Source organism: Microcaecilia unicolor, chromosome 1 (assembly GCF_901765095.1).
Source record: "Microcaecilia unicolor chromosome 1, aMicUni1.1, whole genome shotgun sequence".
Taxonomy (NCBI): domain Eukaryota; kingdom Metazoa; phylum Chordata; class Amphibia; order Gymnophiona; family Siphonopidae; genus Microcaecilia; species Microcaecilia unicolor.
In genome coordinates, this window is record NC_044031.1 from 499,360,044 (window position 1) to 499,386,140 (window position 26,097).

The 26,097-nt window shown below is 43.1% G+C and overlaps 1 protein-coding gene across 2 annotated transcripts in view; it reads right to left on the bottom strand.

Moving 5' to 3' along the window:
- The window catches only part of TOX (thymocyte selection associated high mobility group box), a 525,928-nt gene extending 500,168 nt beyond the window's left edge, over positions 1-25,760 (bottom strand). For both annotated transcript variants that reach the window (XM_030214796.1, XM_030214802.1), the window contains exon 1: positions 25,240-25,760. In XM_030214796.1, the coding sequence (XP_030070656.1) occupies positions 25,240-25,338 (99 nt within the window). In that variant the 5' untranslated portion in view covers positions 25,339-25,760. The remainder of the gene's footprint in view (positions 1-25,239) is intronic.
- Between the last annotated feature and the right edge of the window lie 337 nt (positions 25,761-26,097).

The following is a 26,097-nucleotide window of genomic DNA, read 5'->3' on the forward strand; positions in this document are numbered from 1 at the left end:
AAGCTGAACTTGATTTCGTTGGTGATTTCTGTCAGATCACGTTTGTAAGGATGTATATTGTGGCATCATCTGCATAGATGAAAGGGTTAAGGCCTTGGTTGGATAAGGATTTGGCTAGTGGGGTCATCATTAGGTTGAAAAGGATCGGTGATAGTGGTGATCCTTGAGGTACTCCGCATTCTGCTTTCCACGGTGGTGATATGTTTGAGCTTGATTTCACTTGATATGCTCTAGTGGTTAGGAAACCCTTGATCCAACTAAGTATGTATCCGCCAATATCGAAGTAATCTAGGAATCTTAGTAGTATTTTATGGTTTACCATGTCGAACACACTGGACATGTCGAATTGGAGGAGAAGTATGCTTTTGCCTGTTGCTATTTCCTGCTTGAATTTGGCTAGGAGGGTAATGAAACATAGGAGAAGCCTTAAGAAAACAACTTATGCCCTGTTTATTATGATGATGATGATTATTATTATTATTATTTCTTGCTCTGAGTTTTCAATTTATTTTTGCTGAGTCTGATGGTTCCTTATTTGTGAACCCAGTCTCCTCTACCTCACTCTTCAGCTAATGGGAGCCAATGCTACAATACAGAAGTACTGGGACAATTAGAGGAACATTCTGGCATGTGACAACCATATTTAAAGTCTCCCACATTTTTAGTGCAGTGCTTCTAAGCCTTCTCTTGCAAGTGCACCAAGCCCATTGGGTCTTCAGGATTGCATGAAATAAGTTAGTATAAACTGATGTCCCTCCTCTCAGTACCCTTTTCCACCACCGCCAACTCCAGGCTCCGCTCATTCTGCCTCACCTCACCCTATGCTTGGAACAACCTTCCTGAACCCTTACGCCAAACCCCCTCTCTGCCCGTCTTCAAGTCTTTGCTTAAAGCCCATCTCTTCAATGCTGCGTTCGGCACCTAACCCTTACCGTTCGGTGAATCCAGACTGCCCCAATTTGACTGCCCCTATCGGACCGACCGTTCACTTGTCTATTAGATTGTAAGCTCTTCGAGCAGGGACTGTCTCTCTTTGTTAAATTGAACAGCGCTGCGTAACCCTAGTAGCGCTCTAGAAATGTTAAGTAGTAGTAGTAGTAGTAGTATGTCCAGTTGTATGCAGATCTATCTCATGCATATTCATTATGATAATCCTGAAAACCTGACTGGTGTCGTGTAACTCCACGCAAGAGCTGAGAAGCACAGTCTTAGTGGGCCAGAAAGCGATCTATAGAAAGAGAAAACCTAACTACTGATGCCTAATGTGACATTCTTTGGTCCAACCCTGAAATTCATTTAATGTAATTCCAGACTGGCAGATTATGATATGTGCTCATGAACCTGGAATCTTTATTTCTGGATATTTTGAGGTGACTAACATCCAAGCAGTGAATCTTTTGGATTTAGTTAGACTAGACAGCTAGAAAGGAGAAAGTGGGAGATGACCAACTCATTCAGACTTTTTCAAGGCAACATGTTAGTCATTAGAAAACATAATCCAAATTGTATGATCCATGGATTAGATCCATAAGTCTGCTAACGATCCACATAAATCATCTTCACTTGCACTGTCCCACTCAGTGATCTGTGAATCACAAAGTAGGTTTAGTGGCTTTTGATTCAAGAAAGATTCCAATTAATACAGGGTGCATAAATATATAAGTACATAAGTATTGCCACACCGGGACAGACCAAAGGTCCATCAAGCCCAGCACCCTGTTTCCAACAGTGGCCAATCCAGGTCACAAATACCTGGCAAGATCCCAAAAAGTACAAAACATTTTATGCTGCTTATCCCAGAAATAAGCTGTGGATTTTCCCCCAAGTCCATTTCAATAATGGTCCATGGATATTTCCTTTAGGAAGCCATCCAAACCCTTTTTAAACCCCGCTAAGTTAACCGCCTTTGCCACATTCTCTGGCAACGAATTCCAGAGTTTAATTACAAGTTGAGTGAAGAAATATTTTCTCCAATTCGTTTTAAATTTACTACTTCGTAGCTTCATCGAATGCCCCCTAGTCCTAGTAATTTTTGGAAAGAGTAAACAAATGATTCATGTCTACCCGTTCCACTCCATTCATTATTTTGTAGGCCTCTATCATATCTCCTCTCAGCTGTCTTTTCTCCAAGCTAAAGAGCCCTAGCCACTTCAGCCTTTCCTCATAGGGAAGTGGTCCCATCCCCTTTATCATTTTCGTCGACCTTCTCTGTACCTTTTCTAATTCCACTATACCTTTTTTGAGATGCGGCGACCAGAATTGAAAACAATATTCGAGGTGTGGTGATTTGATCTGTTGCAATTTCTCAGTCATTCACGTGCATGTTTCTATTTTAATGGATTGAGTCAAAGAAGCAAGAGATCTTAAAATGCTTCACTTCAAATTCACCCTGTTTGGGTAAACATGTACAATAGCACTTCAGTTTTAACTTACCATAAAAATTCTCATGAAACAATGCTTGTATTAGAGAGATGATCATATCTACCATCATCACACAAAGATAACAAATTTGCTATCAAATATTTATCTCAGTATCCAATAATCATTCACAGCCCAGATTGAACAGCAAAATCTTGAACATGCCAGATTTTAAAATCATTAACCCCAGGGTTCTATATATGGTACCTTAATTTCCGTGTGGAAATCGAAGAGTATTTTATAACAATGCACATAACATAATTGGTTAACTAGCCAATCAGCGCTGTTAATTGGATGTTAACAAGCAATTATCAGCACTAATTGGCATTAATTAAGATTTAAACGCACAACTCACTAAGTGCCCCTTTTACCAAGCTGCGGCAAAAGGGGGCCTGCTCTGGCATCGGTGCATGTTTCTGATGTGTGCCACTGCGGAGACCCCTTTTACCACAGCGGATAAATGGTAGGTCTTTCTCTTCTTCAGGAAATGGCTGTGTGTGGCAAGTGAAGCACTTGTTGCGTGGCCATTTTGGGTGAGAGCCCTTTCCGCCACACATTGAGGTGGCGGTAAGGGCTCCTGTGCTAATCTGGCGGTAACCAGGCAGCGTGCAGCAGTGGCGTAGCCAAGGGTGGGCCCGGGTGGACTCAGGCCCACCCAGTAGCAGCATACCTATGGTGTGGCTGGCAGGGATTCCCAAGCCCCACCAGCATATCTTGTAAATAGCAGATGGCACGCAGGTGAGACAAGGAGAGACCAAATCACCTATGGGACAGGGAGGGGTTCTTCTGCCTACCCATCTTGGGTCCAGGCCCACTCAAAGTTGGGTGTCTGGCTACACCCCTGGCGTGCAGCACTGTCCAATTACCGCCAGGTACATACCGACGCTACAAAAATTAATATATTTTTGTAGCACCGGATATCACAGCACACTGGGGGTGGGAACTACTGCTGGACTTACCACTGCATTGTAAATGGGCCCCTAAGTGAATTCTGTAAAACAGTTTGCCTAAATTCTAAGTCACATAGATGAAAAGGGGCGTGACCATGGGTGTGTCTAAAATCTATGCATATTGTTATAGAATACACCCGCTCTGTGCCTAATTTAGGCATCAGGATTTACGCCAAGTAAAACATGGCCTAAATGTCCATGACTAGATTTGGTCATGTGGAGAGGCTTTCAGTCTTATTCTATATACACTGTGCAGAAATTTAAGCCTATTCTATAAAATTTAGGCATACTTTCCAGAATACGCTTAGGCATATTTTTTTTACGCACAGAATTTTCAGGCGCCATAAATAGAATCTAGTCCTAAGCAGTGCGCTTATTCTACCAAAAAAGGTGCCGGTACTCAAATGCTAGGCCACTCCTCAGGAGTGGGGTGATCAGTGAGGGACCCACCCCACAATTGCCAGGTCCCCTGCAATCAGTCACAAAATCTATGACAAGGCAGAATTGGTGTGTAGAGCCTGAGCTCTTTCATTAAAAACTTTGGGTCCATGGGTCAATTTTAGCAGACAATGGAAAGGGTGCCGGTACTCAGTACCCCCAAGTACCCCCTCAAAAAAAGCCCTGGTCCTAAGGGGCCTATTTACCAAACTGCATTAAAGTTTTGAAGTTAATGTGCGGTAATGGCCACATTTAACTTGAGGTAGCCGTAAAACATGAGCACTTTTGGGGACCTTTCCGGTACTTAGGGGAAGACAGTTAGACTTCTAATTTGAGGCAAAAGTCTTCTTTGCACATTAGTGGCATGATCAGTCTGGCAATGTAGCTGTCACATTAACAATTAACGCGCCTTATCGACCACCGCATTAACCATGAAATGCTCCCCCTATTAGGAACTTCTGTGTTGGGTATTTCTGCATCTAAAAGATCAACAAATGGCTGTGTATACAGGCCCTTAAACAGTGTACCAAGAACTAAACACAAGATATTTTCCACACGTGCTAACAAATATTTTGGAAAAGGGATAGAGGATATAGCATTCTGAGGTGCTGACCTTTGCTGTGTTTATCAGCGAGACAATAATGTCTTATTAACACACAGCAGCTGTACCTGAACTGCTGCCATGAATATAACAGCCTTTTATAGCCACCAGGGGAGTGAGATAGAAGGCCTTTATTAACCACTAGACATGATTAGCACATTATGTGAACTTTAGCAAAGCAAATTGTCTCTTACTGAAATATGTTGCCTGTATCTAATGTAAACACAGTCTTCAAACTTCCCTGTAGAAAAATAAGTGTAAATCAGCAGCAGGCAGTTAAAAAAAAAAAAAAGCCATAGTCTTCTCTTTACACAACATATTAAAACAACTGCGCTGTTAAAGATCTATGAATCCTACACAAACTAGAAAACAATTACTGACTTTCAGTTAACTACACGTTATCTTCCTCAGGAAAGCATATGGCAGTACACCGAGTAATAATTATGAGTAATATTTGATAGGCTTTAAATATGCCATTGCACTTTCTATTAAGGTTGCAAGCTTTTCTCCACGAGCTGGCTCTTAGGATACATTTTTTAGCTGTTAACTTGAAAAAGTGGCCTCATAATTTACTTCAAATGCAGCTTAATTCTAGCAAAGGAAAGATTACCCCATTAGCCTTAGTAAGTGAACACAGTAACGCAAGTCCATTATGAGAAGTCTTTTATGCCTTAGTAGAAAGTCATTAACATAAAATAAATCATTAGCTTTGATATTAAGCTTCTATCTGTCAGCAGGTTTTATGATTAATGGTCAGGACTGTTATTGGCTAAAGGATAAAATATTTCCTTTTTTGTTCAAACACTATCTTGCACTTATAACATTGTTTTTTATTTATCTGGAGACGTGCTTTGGTGCAAAGAGCATACATTAGGTTTTTGCAGTGTGTAAATATACTAAGGGCCCCGCCCCTACGAGGGCCTTTCCCACAGGATATGGCCATTTCTGCTGCAGCCGGAAAATGGCCGATTTTCCATTTTCTGATTTAATGGTCACGCGCTAATGTTGCCATTAACAAAAATTAGCCATCTGTTTATATCAACCAAGAAAAACCCTTAAGTCAATTCATAATATTAGATTGAAAACTATGAAGTCTGTATGTTGATTTAATAGGACATTTAATAGCACTATATTGGGAAATGTTTCCAAACTCTGGCATCCTTTGCTGATAAATATCTGAGTTATGTTAAATGTGAGTTTTAGACATGTTGTGAAAACCTAGGGGTCCTTTTACTAAGCTGCAGTAGGGCTATCTTGCTGGTAGCGCATGCCAAATCTGCCCTACCACCGGGGTATCATCAGAGCCCAGCGGTAGTTCTGAAGTTGGCATACGCAGTTTCCTGTGGTAGAAAATACATTTCTATTTTCTACTGCGGGGGGCGTTCCTGGCGGTAATCAGCAGCACAGCCACATTGCCGCTCGTTGTCCGATTACCGCACGAGTAGTGCGTGAGCCCTTACTACCTACTAAATAGGTGGCGGTAAGGGCTCAGGGCTCCTTTTACTAAGCGGCGGTAAGCCCAACACGGGCTTACTGCTTGCTATACAGGAAGTACCGCCGGGCTACCGCAGCACCCCAGTGGTACTTCCCACCCCTAGTGCGCCGTCATTTCTGGCACTACAAAATGTATTTATTTTTATAGCTCTGGAGTGTACCTGGTGATAATCGGGCAGTGCTGCGTGCTGCCTGGTTACCGCCGGGTTAACACGGGAGCCCTTACCACCCCCTCAGTGGATGGCGGTAAGGGCTCCACCCCCAAAATGGCCATGCGGGAAGTGCTTTACTTGCCACATGGCCATTTCCTGTAGGAAAGCGAGACTTACCTTTTACCAGCTGTGGTAAAATGGGGCCTCGGCGCGCGTGTAAAACGCACACCGATGCCAGCGCCAGCCCCCTTTTCCCGCAAGCTGGTAAAATGGGCCCCCAGGCAGTAAATAGCTGTGCACTAATTTTAATATTAGTGCACAGCCGTTTACTGCCCCCCCCCCCATTTTAAAAAGATCTTTTTCCCGCCATAGTAAAAAGTGGCCCAACATGCGCCAATTTCACGTTCCAATACTACCGCAGTCCACTTTTTACCACGGCTTAGTAAAAGAGTTTTTTGCAACCTAATATAGTGATAGACTGACTGAGTATATCTGTTCTTTTAAAATTTGATGTATGTGCTGTTCTTTCTTGTATACTGTTTGTATTATTTTTCTGCTATGATCCACCTAGAACTATATTTATTCAAGCAGAACGTAAGTGCTAAAATTAAATTAGATTAAAATTTTGTAGGCAGTAATGGTTCACATGCTACTCCAGACATGTCCCCTCTGCTAAAAAATAACAACTATTTTTTGGCGTGTGGGTAGCTCATGCACATTTGCAACCTACCACAGAATTCTATGCTATCTAAGCTGTGATAGGCAAATGTCAAGGATTCAAATGATTCAAAATTCAGCAGTTGGGCTAATATTTCGGAAAACACGCAAGGATGATATAACTCCGTTGTTGAATTCTTTACATTGGCTGCCTGCCCGGGCTTGAATTATTTTTAAGACACTTTGCTTTGTATTTATGTTTTTGGATGGTACTGGCCCTAAAGGTGGATCCCAATTAGTAAGTTTATTAAAAGGGCAAGCTTTGGGATTTCTAATAGTCTGACGTTAGCGTTTCCATCTGCTTAAGGTATTGGTTAAACGTTGCTTTTTCTCAGTTTTTTTCTTCTCAGCTGTTCATCATTGGCATATTCTTCCCTTAAAGCTATGTTCAATGAGTAGTTATTTATCATTTCGAAAAGTCCTGAAGACTTGTTTTCTAGGATATGTGTGTGTGTGGGGGGGGGGGGGGGGGGGGGGGGGGGGGTTGGGGGGGGGGGGTTGTGATTTTTTTTCCCATTGCTTGCATTTTTTTAGTTGTTTGTTAACTCCTGGTTGATTGTATCAGTTTTTTAATCAAATGTAACTTGCCATGAATCTTGATTAAGAGAGTTGGCGAGTAATAAGTCTCATAGCATAGCATGCGTTAGTGTTTACAGCAGCTTTGTAAAAAGACTAAAATAAGTATGACACTCAAGCATTTTATGTGGAAGTACACCACTAAACTACACTTGTTCTGTGTCGCATTTCACGCACTTCTTTACACAGCACCTTCTTAACATCGAGAGGAGATATGATAGAGATGTTTAAGTATCTCGAGGGCACTAATTTACAGGAAGTGAGCCTTTTTCAACTGAAGGAAAACTCTGGAATGAGGGGACATACAATGAAGTTAAGAGGAAATAGGCTTAGGAGGAATCTAAGAAAGTATTTGTTCACAGAAAGGGTGGTGGAAGAGTGGAGTGTCCTCCTGGTGGACATCATGGAGACGAGGACTGTGTCAGAATTTTAGAAAGCATGGGTCAAGCACGTGGGATCCCTTAAGAAACGGAAGAGTTAGTGGTTACCAAGGAGGGGCAGACTGGATGGGCCACTTGGCCTTTATCTGCCGTCATGTTTCTATGTCTTATGGAAAAGAGTGAAAAATCAACACGCCTTTAAAACTCAAGATGAATGAGCTCCATGTACTGTATTAACTGATCCCATGTAAAGAGGCCAGTGTACGATTATAGCTATTAGGGATGCAAAGGAAAAACATTCCTGATATCAGGACGTATGTATGGTTAGTTTCAAACTTTTAATTATACATTTTTTATAATACATGTTAGAACTTTTCAATGAGTGGAAATTGACTTTATTCATGTTAATACATTGCCCTCCTACTTCTATAAACTTGGGCATACAATTTTGGAATAAGTGTGCAAGTTACAGAATAGTGACTAACTTAGGACCACTTTTACTACGGTGCAGTAAAGGGGGGCCTGCAGTAGCATCAGCATGTGTTTTTGACATACGCTGAGGCCCCCTTTTACCGCAGCAGGAAAGGGCTGTTTCTTTCTTTTTTTTTTAAAAAAAATGGCCATGCAGTAAGTGAACCACTGACCTCGTAGCCATTTCAGGGGAGAGCACTTACCGCCACCCACTGAGATTGTGGTATGGGCTCCTGCACTAACTCTGCAGTAACCGGGCAGCAATGCCCAATTACTGCCGGGTAAGAACCGGCGCTACAAAAAGAAAAAATATTTTTGTAGTGCTGGAAATGGCACATGCTGGGGGCGGGAACTAGCATCGGGCTCCTGCGGTAGCCTGGTAGTAGTTCTGGAATAGTGAGCAGTAAGCCCACATTGGACTTACTGCCGCTTAGTAGAATACCCCCTTAATTGTTTAAGTGGGTGCTAATTGAATTACCTGCCAATAATGACCCTTATTTGCAGTTATGCACATAACTACACTTAGTTGCTATTCTATAAACTTACCCCCGATATTCATAGCTATTAAACTGGCCAAACATGGCCACTGACCCATTAAATAGCATATCACTGCCTAATTGCTAATATTCAGTGGCAGATAACTGGTTACCTCTGCTGAACATTGCCAGTTAGCGCCTGGGGGAGGATTCTATATTTGGCACCTAAAAAATCCATGCGTAAAACATTTTTGCCTAAACGTATCCTATAAGTGGCGCCTAGATTTAGAGTGGAGGAGTGGCCTAGTGGTTAGAGTGGTGGACTTCGGTCCTAGGGAACTGGGTTCAATTCCCACTGCAGGCACAGGCAGCTCCTTGTGACTCTGGGCAAGTCACTTAACCCTCCATTGCCCCAGGTACAAATAAGCACCTAAGCTGCATTGAGCCTGCCATGAGTGGGAAAGCGCAGGGCACAAAAAAAATATGCTTAGTTGATATCCCAGCACCTAAAACTATTTGCATCCATTTACACCAAGGAAAACATGGCGTAAACCCCAGCGCATACATTTAAGCGCAGCGGGCCATATAATACCCGTGTACACTTCAGTATGCCCATGAAATGCCCATTTCCCCATTCATAACATGGCCACTTTTGTCTGCGCGCATTAGAAGTTAGGTGCAGTGCGTTACAGAATACGCATAGCGAGTTGTGTGCATAAATTCTAATTATTCTCAATTAGTGTAAAAAAAACTGTAATGTTATAGCTGTAACAAAGCTCTTGACTTCATGATAACAAATAAAAAAAATAATAATAATGGATCCAAGAAAATCTTACAGACTCAAAAACTGAAATTTATAACAGTAAAAACTGTATTGGAACACAGAAACAGTCATTAAATTGGCAACATCATTACAGGCTGAGTCATAAAATAAGCAGGAATCTGATACAGGTTTGATGTATAAAATCCAGATCAATGGGTACTTCTATAATCTATTATCTGTCTTCAGTTCATTGAACTGCACTGGAAGCCCAGTTCATCAAAGGCTTCACCCATGGGTACAGAGTGGGAGAAACTCTTTGATAAACAGGGCCCTGGGTTGTAAGCGCAAAATGTCATAGAAGAACACAACAGCATCTACAAGAAAGAACAAGTGACAAAGAGCCCTTGACAGCTCTTTATATTTTGCAAGATAATTCTGTAGCCTGTGGGATCCGTCTTAGACCAGCCAAGTTCCTTCTACCTGTTGCAGATCAGGCTTGGTATACATGATACTGCTTCAGATGTGCTGGAGTTGGCTGGATAAAGGGGAAATGAACAGTGGAACTGTAACACACATTTTAGAATGGAGGGCAGGCAAGTGTATTTATGCTCTCCCTCCCCTTTCTCCCTCTACCCCTGTACTCTGATCCCTAATCCTTTCTCATTCTCTTTTCACTCCACTCTCCTCCCTTTCAACCCGAAGTGGTAGGATGGTGGCGCTCTTCCAAGCTTTTCATCTGTTGCTGGTCCACATTTGCAACTCAGTCACCTTTTTGTCCCCATCTCCCTCAGGAGGTTTGCAGCCCCTGAGATGCTTCCCCTCTAACCTATCCCTAATTACAGATCCTGAGGAACAGGAATAGCTTAACCAATGGCAATGAGCCAGTGAACTACAGCAATTAATCACTTCTAAGTTGCTAAGTGGGGGAGCATTTGTGATCTGCCAGTCAGCTGATAAGGTGCAGTAAACATGTGACCAACCCAGGTCTGAGAACACAAGAAGATAATGATTTTTTTGTTTTCAAAAAAGAGCAGAAATTGTACTGCTTGTTTTAACTTTTCTGACATCAGTATCTGAAGATAAGTAGACTATAACAACTTATGAAAAGGCTGTTAAGGTTTCTAATAATTGTATTTCCTAAAGTATAATGGGAGATTTCCGTTTAAATTCAGAATGCATCCCATTCTCCTTTACTTTTCACATAACAATCATTCTAGCAATCTCCAGCATTTTAGTACATGCCAAGAAATGAGAACACAATAATTATTGCTGCAATTAGCTAAGCTAGGAATATCTCGCTCATTTTATCCTCAGCTCTTTGCGCATGGCCAAGATAAGTGCACAACTCATTTCTGAACTACAAGTCAACAATAATTCTAATATTTTGATGCAATGATGTAAAACACCGGTACTAAAATTTTAATTCTGGACCCATCCCCTACTGCAATCTCTCTCTCACCCATTCCATATTTGTAGGATATCCCTGAAGAATATGCAGTGACAGCCTCTTCTGGGCACCCACATTCTGTTAAAGAACCCTAGCATAACCGATTATCAGTGCGCCTAGAATTTACACAGCCACAGTAACGCCAGCCATAGATCAGGTGTATCCGCAGGCACTTAAATGCGACAGGGACACACATAACATATAGCATTCTGTAAGTTACACACATACCCCAGGATTCTATATATAAACTGAAGCGTATTCTATAACAATGTGTTCAACTTAATTAACTAGCCAATCAGCGCTGTTAATTGGAAGGTAACAAGCAATTATCAGCCCTAATTGGCATTAATTAAGATTTACACACAGAACTTGCTATAACGTGGTGCACCTAAATTCTAAGTCGCATGCTTGAAAAGGGGGTGTAGTGTGGGCATTTCTAAAAGCTACGCGCATTATTATAGAATACACCTGATCTACGCCTAATTTAGGCACTGGGATTTAATCAAGTAAAACGTGGCCTACATGGATTCGCCCAAATTTAGTCACATGGTGCGCCGCTCAGCGTATTCTATATACTGCGTGGAAATTTAAGACTATTCTATAAAATTTAGGCGTCCTTTAGAGGATATGCCTAGGCGTCATTTTTTTTGTCTGCACGGATTTTTCAGGTGCCATGTACAGAGTCTAGCACATAACGAGAAGCCTCGCCCATGTGTATGTCCCCTTCCATTTATTCACTATGGGGTCCTTTTACAAAGCTGAGGTAGAACGTGGCCTTAGTGTGTGCCCTTATGTGGGTTTATCCCACGCACTGAGGTCATTTTTATAGGAAAATGGCCCGATTTTCCATTTTCTGAATTAATGGCCATGTGCTAATATGCCAATATTCAGCGACACAAGTTATATTTACTCTTACCAAGTCCTGATATTTCAACCAATGTATTAAAAAAAATAGGAGAAAAAAGACTTCAAAAGCTCAGCGATCTGCCCTGACAGTATAAGGGGCATCCAGCTGAGCAAGCTTCCTCACCAGTCTTAAAAAAAACCCCTTCTTCTATATTTTCTTTATTCATTTTTTGAATTTGTCTCATGCTTTTCTCATATTTTCTAAAACCATGTTCTTATAACAAATAAGTTGTCCCTTATAGGCAATGAAATTAGGGCACTTATCTTATTGCCATTAGCGTGTGGCCATTACCAAAAATGAACGCATGAGCCCTTACCGCTACCTACGTTTGTAGGCAGCAAAGGCTTGCACGTTAATCCTAAACTGATCAGCGCACAGCAATGTAGATGCCCTAACTGATTAGCACAGACATGCCCACTCTCCGCAGACATACCCTCTTCCAAAATTCTTTTTTTTTTGCACATGGTATGTGCACACACATTACCATGAACTTACCATAGGATGTCTCAACATATCCAACAATAAGCCCTTTTAAGCTGTGGTAAGCATAAGTACATAAGTATTGCCATACTGGGACAGGTCGAAGGCCCATCAAGCCCAGCATGCTGTTTCCAACAGTGGCCAATCCAGGTCACAAGTACCTGGCAAGATCCCAAAAAAGTACACTACATTTTATGCTGCTTGTCCTAGAAATAAGCAGTGGATTTTCCCTAAGTCCATTTCAATAATGGTCTATGGACTTTTCCATTAGGAAGCCAGCTAAACCTTTTTAAAACCCTGCTATGCTAACTGCTTTTATTACATTCTCTGGCAACGAATTCCAGAGTTTAATTACACTTTGAGTGAAGAAACATTTTCTCCGATTTGTTTTAAATTTACTACTTTGTAGATTCATTGCCTATTTAACAGGAGCCTTTTTATGTTGCTGCACCATATGCCTGGAATAGACTTCCTGAGCCGGTACGTCAAGCTCCATCTCTGGCCGTCTTCAAATCTAAGCTAAAAGCCCACCTTTTTGATGCTGCTTTTAACTCCTAACCCTTATTCACTTGTTCAGAACCCTTATTTTATCATCCTCACTTTAATATTCCCTTATCTCTTGTTTGTCCTGTTTGTCTGTCCTACTTAGACTGTAAGCTCTGTCAAGCAGGAACTGTCTCTTCATGTTCAAGTGTACAGCACTGCGTACATCTAGTAGTGCTTTAGAAATGATAAATAGTAGTAGTAGTAGTGCTTACTGCAGCTTAGTAAAAGGAGCCCTTTGCTGGCAGTTGTGTGAGTACACTTGCCTGTGTAAGTGCTAGTAAACTATCTGTTTGCACTCATAAAGGGCACACAAAGGAGGGTTGCCCAGATAGCAGAATTGTTCTTTGCATGTCATGTATATTCAATAGGGGCAGCCTGGGAAGAAGACTGACTAGAGATATACAAATATGTATGTTCTCTACACATGTGCCCACATATCTTGCCGTACACCGCCTTGAGTGACTTTTTTCAAAAAGGCAGCCTATAATTCATAATAAAAAAAATAAGGCTCCCTTTTACCAAGCTGCGGCAAAAAGTGGCCTGGAATTGGCATCGGCGCATGTTTTATACGCGCGCCGAGGCCCTCTTTTACTGCAGCTGGTAAAAAGGCTGGTCTCGCTTTCCTTTAGGCGCGTTAGCTTGGCAGTACTTCCTAAATAGCGAGCGGTAAGCCCGTGTTGGGCTTACTGCTGCTTAGTAAAATGAGCCCTAAATATTTTACAAGCTGTGAATGTATATTACAACCCCACCTCTGTTTCACCCAAACTTTGCCCCTGTGAATGCCTGCTCATGATGTGCATATCAGTAGCACAAACAATCTTGACAGCATCTTCAGCCTTGTGTTTTCCTACAGCTTTGAAAGATTATTTGTAAGCAGCCTGATTAGCTAGGGTTACTTGTTTATTGCTTGTTTGTCTAAGTTATAATGTAATGTAACAAAATATAATGCTAAACAATCCTGAATTAGATTGAAATCTGCATTAGACATCCACTAATATCATGATAATAGTGGGTTGAAAAAGCCTCAAAGAGCTCCAGAGTAAACCCTTCAGAGCTAAAAACTCTTCATCACTGGCAAACAACCACTCCATATATATAAGTGCAACAGTCTACAACATATGCAATGAAAATTTACAACTTTCTTAAATGATATAGACACAATCAAAATGCACTTATCTTGCCTCCTCCAGCTTAAACAGAAATAGTCTCCCAACCAACATTGGCCAGCGTTTCATGCTGCTATCTCAAGGTCGGGACTTGTGCAAAGAAAAAAGAGGCATAACAGTGAAAAAATAGCAGATATCCACAGACTTTTGATATCAAAACTACCTGCTTCATTCAAAGTGCTAGAAAACTTAGCTGCTAGAGTAACGGCATGAAAAACAAACTGCAATGGCCACTTAAAATATACTCCAGCAGCTAAGCTTTCTAGCGCTTTGAAAGAAACAGGTAGTTTTGACATCAGAAGTCTGTGGATATCTGCTACTTTTCACTGTTATGCCTCTTTTTTCTTTGCAGAAGTCCCAACCTTGAGACAGCAGCGTGAAACACTGGCCAACGTTGGTCGGGAGACTTTTCTGGCTTTTTCCACCCAATATTATCAGCAGACTGAGGATTGCATTTACATTATATTTTGTGTGATTATTTCATCCTCTACCCATACATTGTTTTTATAGTTTGTTATAATTATGTACATATCGCTGTAAATTGCTGAGAGAAAGCTTATGTGGATAAGCGATATATTTAATTTCTTGTAGCTCAATAAATAAAAGTCCTTTTCTGCAAGTAAAACAGCATTACACACTGAAAAAAAAAAGTACTATAAAATCACGACAAATTGTGTGTTTTGGAGGATTTTTATACCAGCCTATGGGGTCCCTTTACAAAGGTACACTAATGGATTTAGGGCCAAATTCCATAAGTAGCGCCTAAAAATTGGAGCTGAACTTTAACGCACTTAAGTGCCCTTTTACTAAAGAGTTGCCGCGCAGCAACCCAGAACTACCGCCGGCCCAACGTGGCCTCTGGCAGTAGGTCCGCCTTGAGCATGCGCCATTTCCGGTGCAAGAAAAAATATATTTATAATTTTTACTGCAGTGCTGCCCGGTTACTACCAGGTTAACGTGGGAGCCCTTACTGCCACCTCAATGGGTAGCGGTAAGTGCTCCCCGCCTCATGGCCAAGTGGTAAGAGTAATCTTACCGCATGGCCATTTCTTTAGGGGCTTTTTACCTGCTGTGGGAAAGAGGGCCCTAGCATGCAGGAAAAATGGCCCCTGCTGTACCCACATGGCCCTTTTTACCGCGGCTTGGTAAAAGGATCCCTTAGCATGATTCTTTAAGGGGTATGCACCCTTTATAGAATCACTCATAGCACATAACTGCGCCTATCTCTAGGCACCTGAAATTAAAGTTGTAGGCACCTACAGTTAGGTGCGATTCTATATGTATGCTCATAAAATTTAGGAATGCCTCTGGAACACCCCTAGCCATGCGTTAGGATTTACTCACAGATTGTTATAGAATATGATATGCGCGTAAATCCTAATTAGGGCCATTTAGTGCTGATAATTGGCTGTTATCACCAATTATCGGCACTGATTGTCGCGTTATTCAATTAAGTTATGAACGTCAAATTGGGCACGTGCCCAATTTAACACACATAAATCTAGGCACCATACATAGAATTTGGACATTAGTGCACACTAATGAATTAGTGTGCGTTTTAGTGCCATACAGCACATAGGTATGTAATGGACTGTGCAGCATTTAGCGTGTGCTAATCATTAGCTTGTGCTTAATCCATTAGCACACCTTACTAAAAGGATCTCTGGGTTAGAAAGGCATTGCGGCACCTATTAATACTGCACCAATACATACTCACTTATACTCTTATTCCCCGAAATTCTAACACACTCAAATCTTAATCTACAGGTAAAAATGTAACAACCAAACGTTCTTTAGCTATTGTTCTGTAATCCTATCAGTATCCACTGTTCTTCCACTATTCCATTGTTCTGTTCCATTGTCCTATTCCCCTTGCGATACGTAGGCTTTATTTTCACTTTACTCCTCACAATGTAACCATAATCGAGTTGTAACAAATTGTACTTCCATCAATACAATATATTGTAAGCCACACTGAACCCGCAAATAGGTGGGAAAATGTGGGATACAAATGCAATAAATAAATAAATAAATAAATAGTGTCTTATAAAGTAGGTACTTTTCTGAAAACATTTGAAGTGCCTCCCCCCCTCCCAATCCCCGGCATCTATAAGCAGCTTTCTTTCAATTGCAGTAGAAACCATTATATCATGTGAGTGCTGCTGAGTTGTAGAGTGTGTTATTTCTCAATCAACTGGTAAACAACACCAACGAAACCAATATACATTTCTGTCACACTGCCTACAGGGAGTATTAGAGGCTATTGTGTTCTCCCCCTGTGGACAGGGGTGGTCAGCACGTCTGCCAATAGGGAGATTACCTTTTTTTACAGTCAAAATATATCACTTCTTGTAACATATACAATAAAAATTGGGAGAGTTGGCAATGTTACGAAGCATTGGTTTATGCTTGGTTTAAATGGAATTTGTAATACGAACACTCTTTCGAGATATCTATCTCATACAAAGAAAAAGAAGTATTATTTCTGCTAAGTGCTGTTTTGACAGCTCTTCAAACTGTAGAACATTTCCCATTGAGCTCCTCTATTTTGATTATCTATTCCTAGTTTGGCTTTAACATTCTGTTACAACGAATGAAGACATGTTGCTTAAAAGAGACATGAATGGCTGGCTGCTATCTTAATAGTTCATAGCTGCCAGTTGCCTTTCAAGTAATGAACTGTATTTATTCCATGTCTAAATCAGTCTGTCCAGTTGACCATCTCCCTCTGTGCAGATTGTAAAGATGGCCTATATACAGCAACATACCATCCACTTCTTTCTGTCTGTGCAAGAAATGCCTCACAAAGTTGTCAGAAACAATATTGTTTGCATTATTTTTAACTTGTTTGCTTTTTTAAAATACTTTCCCCTGCTTCTTTCATAACAAGGAAGTAGAAAACACATCCATGGTGAGTTTCACAAATTGTAATAAGCAAGCTGGGGGATAGGGTAACACAAAAGATCCAGGGAACCTCGTCCTTTCATGGGAAGAGGCAAAAACTCCAAAAGACTTTTATCATGAGCTTTCAAGTCAATACTGCCATCTGTGGAAAATGGTTCTACTAATAATCAATCTCCATATCACTTTATTTCAGATGAAAACATAGTCAAGGCATACTATACTCTTCCTATAATCCATTCAAATGTCATTGGCAAACAAAAACTTTACCTCTCGCCACTTTCAAGATTATTAATACCGTATGAGTCAATCATTGATTCAAATAGATTCTATAGCAGAAACGGTCTAGAGCAGAACAACCTGTCCAGGACAAAGCTTACATAAAACTGTCCACAAAATAAACAAATACAATTACATGAAAGTATCTCGACAAAACAGTTGGGCACATAAGGGATCTATTATAAGACTTAGAACTATTTGAAGTTACAAGCTCTCCAGTGCCCATCAGGCTTAAAAGAAAAAAGTTTACTGGTAGAGGCAAATAGACAGAGGGCCCCGCTTTCAAAATATCTACTATAGATGCAAAATAGGATAAAGTCTTTCTGAAAAGAGAGCCTGGACTCTAGTAAGCATCATCGCTGGAAATTTGAATCCATTGAACTGTATTTCACTTTCTTTCTTCAGACATAGTTGTGGAAAGTGTGATTCCATAAATCATGCACTAACACCTCTTGAGGAGCTGTTATTTTTGAAAGACCTAGGCATTTTGAGTGAAACAAATATTTTGGAGTTCTGATCCTAAGAAAGAGGGACGGGCTGCACCACATGAAACATTAGGCTAACTGAGGAGGAGGCCTCAGGTGGCACTTTTCAAGGAGAGGCATCTTACTGCTGCTGATGTCACCATCTGGCCTAGTGATTGCATTCCTCCTGGGCCGGCATCTATCCTTCCCTCCCCCCCCCCAGCCGTGGTCTAGCATCTCCCCCCTTCCATCCTCAACCCCCTTCCCCCAGTCGATCTTCCTTGTTTTCCAAAAGTTGACAGTGGCAGCAGCAATTCCCATACACTGCCCTGCCGCCTGCATCAGCCTGTTCTCTCTACTGCAGCCCACCTCTGAGGAAACAGGAAGGTAAATCAGAGAGGTAGACCATAGTAGAGAGAAGAGGCCAGTGCCAGCAGCAGGGCAGCACATGGAAATTACTGCTGCCAATGACTTTTGGAAAACAAGGAAGATAAACTCAGAAAAGGGGGTTGAGGAAGTAAGGGGGGAGATGTCAGATCATGACCGGGAAGGGGGGGGGGAGGGAGTAGGGAGAGAGAGAGAGAGAATGAAGGGAGAGATGTTGGACTTAGGGGGGCTAAAAGAAGCGAAGGAGGGGAGATGTCAGACGGTGATGGAATAATAAAGGAGGGAGAGATGTCAGATTTGAAGGGGGAGGGGAAGATGTCAGATTCAAGGGAGAGGGCAGAAGAGTGAAAGATGGATGAGAAAGGTAGGGGGAAGAAAGGGAGAGGAAGAGATGGACTCGGGGGAGGGAAAGATGTCAAACTTGAGGAAGAGGCAAAAGTGGTATGGGGAGAGATGGACTCAGGGAGAGCAGAGGGAGAGATGGGATTGGGGAAGGGAGAGATGTCAGACTAGGGGGAGGGGGAGGAGGGGAGAGGGGGAAAAAGGAGGTGGAAGAGGGATGGGGAGATGGACTCAGAGAGTGGAAGGGAGGGCAGGAGATATCAAACTTGGGAGAGCAGAAGAGAGGGAAGGAGAGATGTCATACTTAGGGAGGGAGAGGGAGTAAGGGAGAGATATGTCTGACTCAGGAGGAGGAGAGGGTGGAAGGGCAGGAAAAAGAGATGTCAGTCTCTGGGGAGGGAAGGCAGGAAGGAGAGATCAGGCTTCAAGCGTGTGGGGGGAAGAGAAAGAGAGATAGGAAGGAGATGCTGGGTTACAAGGATGGAGTAAAGGATAAGGAGAGATACTAGGAATCATGGGAGAGGCCATAGGAGGGTTGTCTAGGAGATTAGTAACAGGAGGATAGTGATGCAAAGGGTAGAAATATGGTAATGGGGAGCAGATGAAAGATAAAAGAGAATAGGATGATGGGAAATATGAGAGCTGGGGAATGAGAAGGAGATAGAAGTTGATAAGTAGATGAAAAGTGAAAAGGAATAGAGTAAGATGGTGAAATTTGAGTGGACAGAGAGGCAGAAAAGAAAAAAAACAGAAGGGAGAGCTTTAAGAGAAAGATAAATGTCAGAGACAGGTGTATTAAGGGAATGGAACAAGACAGGAGGAGAGAGGTTAAATAACAAATGGACAGTGGCCGCTGGAAACAGAATTAGCAGAAGACTGAAAAGCAGAAAACAGAAACTAGGACCAACGTGATGGAAAAATAAAATGCCCAGTCACATAAGTGTTTTATTTTTAATTTATTAACTGGAATATGTTAGTTTTAGGAAATAAGTGTTGTAGATGTCTATGCATTGTGTTCAGTACAAAAGGAAATACATTTGTTTTTGCTTCTCCACTATTGCAGTATATTCTGAGCTTAACCTCTTGGGGTTCCCAGTTCCATTTTTGTCATTATATTTCTATTTCCAGTTTGGGATCCCTTGTTCTGTATTTGGTGAGGGTCTGTCTGTGCTTTGCTTGTGACTGAGGTATGATATTTGTTTGCATATAGTTTCTCTGTTGAGATCTGTAGTAGTCCCACTTGTTCTGTTTTACTTGTAGTAGCTGTTGTAGTATTTTAGGGCCCAGTGTAATATTTGTAGCATTGCCTATTCATAGGTTACTCCTGGGGGAATCCGCCACAGTGCAGTGCATAATTTACGCAGAATTCTGTACTTGCCTTAAAGAATTCTGCACAAGGAACAGGAGGCAGAAAATTGTTCAGGTTTATGATCCCCCTCCCCTTGCCGCATAAACACTCACAGGCTGCTCTTACAGATCTCCCCTACCCCACTCGGATTACCCTAACCTCCAGACAGTGGCGTAGGAAGGGGGGGCAGTGGGGCGGTCCGCCCCGGGTGCACGCCGCTGGGGGGTGTCGGCGCCTCGCTGGTTCCTTGCTCTCTCTGCCCCGGAACAGGTTACTTCCTGTTCCGGGGCAGAGAGAGAGCAAGGAACCAGCGAGGTGCCGACACCCCCCAGTGGCGTGCACTCGGCGGATTGGCCCTCCCATCCGCCCCTCACCGCCTTCCAGGTATGTTCTCGCGGCGGGGGGGGGGGGTTGCGCTACAGAGGGGGGAGGGTGCGTCACGCTGCACCCGGGGGGGGGGGGGCGCAGCGGCAACCCGCCCCAGGTGTCAGCTGCCCTCGCGACGCCACTGCCGCCAGATCATGTGGCATAAGGAAGAAACCAGCGTCTGTGCATCATACCACTTCCTCCTCCTCTGCTGGCCTAGGCCCAACTGCTGTACAGAGCTCCTCATGGTTCAAATAAGCAGTGGGCCCTGGCCAGCAGAGGAGGAGGAAGTGGTCTGATGCACAGCCGCTGGTTTCTTCCTTATGCCACAGTATCCAAGAGAAAAACACGGTAATGCGGAGGCCAAGAGAAAAAGAATACAGAGAGGTAGGGATTGGGGGCTAAGGGGAGAAAGAGAACTAGGGGGCAGAGAAAGCTGGGGGAAGGGTTTGAGCTAAGTCAGGTGGGGAGGGTGGAACCCGAAGCTAAGTTGGAGTGAGAGATTGCTGGGTAAGCTGGAACCTGGAGAGCGATATTATTGGTGAAGGAAGAAGCTGGGGGAGTAGTTAAGCCTTATGAGTGTAATTTTCTTGTGCAGAATTTCTCCAAATAAAGATGCAGAGTTTTAAAATATGTGCACAGAATTTCCAAACTTTTGGGCAGAATTTTTCATTTTGTGCCAGATTCCCCCTGGAGTAATAGTGTTCTTTCTGTTTGAATCATAGAATTAGTGCTACTGTTGTATGACATGTTTGTTAAATGTATCTTGAGTCTGGATTTTCTTTAGGTTTTGCATTTCACAATGTGCCTGGTAGAGAGATTTATGTTGCTATTACTCCGATGACATGAAAATCAGAATAACTGTGTTGTGACTTCCATGGAGAAATGTCCTAGTTATAATCTGCACTTATTGTTGGGGGGGGGGGGGGGGCAGTTGGAGTTTTGTGGATGCAGAGCATGGTTACATTTAACTCATAAGAACTGCCATATTGTGTCAGACTAAAGGTCCCTGAGGGTCATATATGCAGTGTGTGTGTATGTGTCACATACTCAAGTAGTGTCCACTTGGTGTGTCTTAACTGAAAAAAGCTTGAGCAGCATTGCTATAGAGTCTCTGCAGCATTTAGAAAGCAAAACATGCAGATGCATCGGTAGGAAATCTCACTCATTGAATAGTCATTGTGCTGGTGGATGCCACTCTTTGGGATGGGCCGCCCTTTTCATATTGTTGTGAAGCACTAGTCTCTTTTGGTACCACCAAAACTTCTGCCAGCTGTTCTTTTCTACTACCTGCTTGGTCAGGCGCCACTAAATGAACTGCAGAACAGGGGCGTAGCCAGACTTCGGCGGGAGGGGGGGTCCAGAGCCTGAGGTGAGGGGGCACATTTTACCCCCCCCCCCGGCGCTGCCAACCCCCCCCCCCCCGGCACCGCCACCCCTCCCCCGTCCCTTTCGACCCCCCCTCCTGCCGCCGCCAACCCTCCCCCGCCACCACCAGGTACCTTTGCTGGCAGGGGTCCCCAACCCCCGCCAGCCAAAGTCCCCTTCAGCGCCAGTCTCTGAGTCCGGCGCGTTTGCTGATCTGGATTCTGTTTCTGTGAGTCCTGATGTCCTGCACGTTTCTTCACTCCAGCTACTCTGGCTGCGGGCACCATAAAGCTGCTAAAAATCAGAGAGAATCTACTTTCTGTTTCATGCGTGGTACAGCAAGTATTTGCTCTCGAGTTTCAATTCCTGAGTGGTGCAGGTGGCTCGAGTGGCATGAACTAAGAAAGAAGCTCCCTTCTCTGCAGTGGATTTAATGACGATGGGCAGATAGGAGAAGGGGGCTGATGAGACCAGTCTGATGCTGGGGCTGGGGACTAACAAGGAAGCAGGTGGGAGATTGTTTGGTAGTGGAGGAAGTTTGTGTTGCTATCACTGAATTGAAACCAGAGTTTGTATGTTGACTTGTAAAGTGAAATATTCTATTTCTGCTCTGTACACCTTGCTGGGAGAGTTTGATTGATTGATCTGGGAATGCTCTGTAAATTAATAATTACACTCTATATTCTCTGTGAGTACTTGTGCTCCTCACCACAAGCCTCAAAGCAGTGGCGTTCCTAGCCTGTTTGCCACCCAGGGTGGGTCACCGCTGAGTTCCCCCCCAGCGCATCACCCCAAAGCGCATTACACCCCCTGGCGTGTCACCCCTCATAGCGTATCACCCCCCCCCCCCCCAAAAAAAAAATGCATCACCAGACCTTTCTTCCCAGCAAGGGGGTACTCAGAGCAGGTGTACGGCTGTCGGCTCTGCCGGTTCCCTGCTCAGGAACAGGAAGTAACGTTAGAGGGGGCAGGGGACCGGCAGAGCCAGCAGTTGTACACCTGCTCTGAGCACCCCCTTGCTGCCTACACTCGTGGCAAACCGCCCCCACCTCCCTGCCCTTGGTATGCTACTGCCACAGAGGTGTGAAGCTAGGTCCTGGAACCCACCAGCACCAGAGGACTCTATCCTGGTGAAATGAATAAGACATTTTTCTTTTGTATGTGGTTTGACTCCATTAGGCTGCTCCACTTTGGTTTTAAGTGCATATTATATATAAGTATATTTGGTTTATGCATTTTCATGACTTTGTAATAAACTTAATTGCTGTCAGTTTATAGTTCTCTATCACTCCCAACCACCTTACTCTCACTGTGGCTCTGAGAAGGGATTTGGGGGGCAGGATGCTGGGGGGGGGGGGGGAGCTGGGGTTGCCATCTCATCCCTTGCCTCAGGCAGCAGATTTCCTTGAGCTGCCCTTGGCTTCACATTTTTATTTTATTTGCGCCCCAATCTAAGTACTGCGGAAAAGCTGCAAGTTGTCTCCAGAACAGCTGCATTTGCATTTAGAAAGAAGAGTTTGCGCCTTCGTACATGGTACACAGATTACAAAGATATGCATACTGTTAGGATCTTGAAGAGGCATTTTTAAATGATTTTGTTTAATCTGCAGTGCAGCCACCCAAAAATATTTAAATGGCTTTACCTGGGAACATAAGTGTATTTTAGCAAAGAAAACATTTGACTTTTAAATGCAATCTAGCCCACTTGCTCAAGAACTATGAGGAACACCGCATGTAGATCACTTTAAACAAAGCTGATATCACCGATTTACACAGTTTCTTTGCCTTTGGGATACACACATAACCAATGCTTAGGCTATTATTTCTCTAGCATTCTCTTTCCTTCATTTTGACATCCTGAAATGGTATGTTTTTACAGTGCCAGCTAATCAAAGTAAAGGAGATTTTGCTGTAGTACTTCTTACCACTGTGCAACTGGACTCCATTTCCCAAGAGGGAATTGAGTTAAACTCTGTGTCTGTGATATAAAAAAACATCTTTCATAAATCTGAACGTAAATATTTTGCCACAGGCTGCTTAGGGTGTGTGTGTGTGTCAAAGTTGATAACCAAAACCTAAGGCCTTAATTTCAAAAATGTTTTGCCTTGGCTACACAATGAGAGAACACATTTGAATAGAGAGCCCCTACTATGTTATAAAGAATAGCACTTGTGAGCTCTCCTCTACAACCACCTGCTCCAGATTTAAATTCAACAAACTTTATTTGTTCTTTAAAAGCAGCAAGCTTCTAAGGATTTGAAAACATAATCGGATGTGTGAAACTGCATGTAGAGCTCTCAGGGCAAACTTTTTAGGTAGCATGCACACTTGGAAAAATCCAAATCTGAGTCTGGTGGGAAACCTGCACTGCACTTTGCAAATGCATAAGGAAATGCTTCTACATGATATTTCATATCTTACATATATCAAGCCTGTGCAGATGTAACTGGGTGTGACTTTACTGTAAATCATTTTTACAGTTAACAATCATATCTTCTACTTAAATTTCCTCAAATAAAGACATGGAGCAGCAAGTTGCTATCCAGTCTTTGCAGGATGCGTTTAAACAGCTTTGCAGCAGGAAAGCATTTCAACAATGAAAAATGTACAACCATAAAATATACAGCCATCCCGCCGGTATAGTGACTTATCTGTACTACATACAGTATACTAGTTTACCAATTTGCCATTAAATAAAACCTCCCCATGCCTGCAAACAAAAACCATGAAATCCATATCTTTTGCATGAACAATTTCCCTCCCTATGGGAGATACTAGCCAAGAAGTAGTTTTAACATTTCAGGATTTGCCTATTCTTCTGGTGAACAGTGGGATTCGTTTGCAAAGACAGTTCTGAAACAGGAGCCCTGGGAAGTGCAGTTTCTGTACAGCCGGACCAGTAGCTTGTTCTTGCTAGAGAATAATATGCATCACCCTGCCCGCTCCTGGGATAAAAGGAGACAATTCAGGGGTCTCTCTATCACAGCCACACGCGGCGACCCACTGTGACACCGGGGCTTCTTGGAATTAATAACAGTAATTGGTAATTACAGAAGAGGAACTTTTAAATTTCGATGCCCTGAAACTTGTCTTTATACACAAACCGAGATGTTTGCAGTGATTTCGTTTCACCAAATTAAAAAGGGAGGGGGGGGGGGGTTGCCATTTGAGCAATTATTCTTATGCTGAGGGCAAGAGAAGAGTTTAACTATATTCTGAGAAAAGTTCTGCTGTTAACCAGAATAATATAAAGCTCGATCGGGGGATGGCTGCGAATAAGATTTAGTGATAGTGCCAACAAATGGGGGGGGGGGGGGGGGACGAGAAATCATTGCTGGTCATTTGTGGGCTGATGTTTTTACCTTCAGCAAGAGTTCTACAGCAGGGCAGAGGAAACCTGTCTGAAATTGCTTACAATTACAATTCTCCCACAATACTGAGCTTCACGCTGTACTCATTTACGTTAAATAGAAACCAGCAATAAGAAAGTACTAAAACATTAATATTCCCCTCCCCCCAGGCTACTGGGAAAATATTTAGGGTTTTTTTTTTTCTGCAACCGTATCAGATCAATGTCAGATCTAAGAAACCAGCGGGGGAGTGAATCGGGATAAACTGCTATTTCTCTGCACGATCGCCCTGCTTTCAAGGGAAAGGCACAGAGCTCTCTCTTCCGAGTCCAACATTGAATTGAAAAACTGTACAGAACTGCAAGCTTGCATTCACTCGCCGGTAATAACACAACAGACAATACACACAATCCCTCCACAGGAATGATAAGGAGTAAAAGAGTTCAAATCACCTTGTTGCAATAGTAGGGGTCCAGGCAGGGAGAAGGTCCCAGGCAAGGAGTATCAGAAGCGGCAACAGACTGTGGTGGGAGATAAAATCTTACGTCCATTTCAGTGCAAACATCCAGCCAACTCCGTTCTTTTTGTGTTATGTTCAACAGAAATCAAACCGCACAGAAAATGAGGTGAGTTTAAGAGTAAGAAACACCTTCCCTGCCTCACATCCGTTTGTGGCTTGCACACCATAAAAAGGAGTTAAAAAAAAAAAAACTCTTCTAAAAGACACCAGTTTAAGGATGATTTTATGCAGAAATAACAAATTGTTCTCCTAGCAGATCAGGCAACGTAGGTCTGAGTTCCCTCTGAGTTATATGGATCTTGTTTGGGGGAAATCAACAAACATATCTAAATGGTCCAAGATACTGCAAATCCCGAAGTTGGTGGTGGGGGGGAGGGTCGGCTTGTTTGGTTTGTTTGCCTGGTTTTCAGGAAAGTGGGGGGGTTGAGAGGAAGGGTAGCACAGTCTGTGTCCAGGCTCTGTGGAAGGAGGAGGAGAGTTATGCCCGGTTCTCGGAGCGTCTCACACAAAGGGACGACAGGCATCGGCTGCAGTGACAGAAGAGACCCAGCGCTTCTGAGGCGCTCCCTCGGGCTGCCGATAAGGGGCGCTGTGGCGAGTCCGGCTCCTGCCCGGCCGCTGGATGCCAGGGAAGCTCAGCGCGGTGTTGTTTCCTGAAGCTGTGAGGCCAAGAGGAGAGAAGCGCCAGCATCAGGGAGCCTCGGGAACATGCTGCTGCTTCGGAGCTGGAAAGAGAGGCTGCCCACACGATGAGATGCTCGGGCAGGAGAACACAAAGGGCTACCCCTCC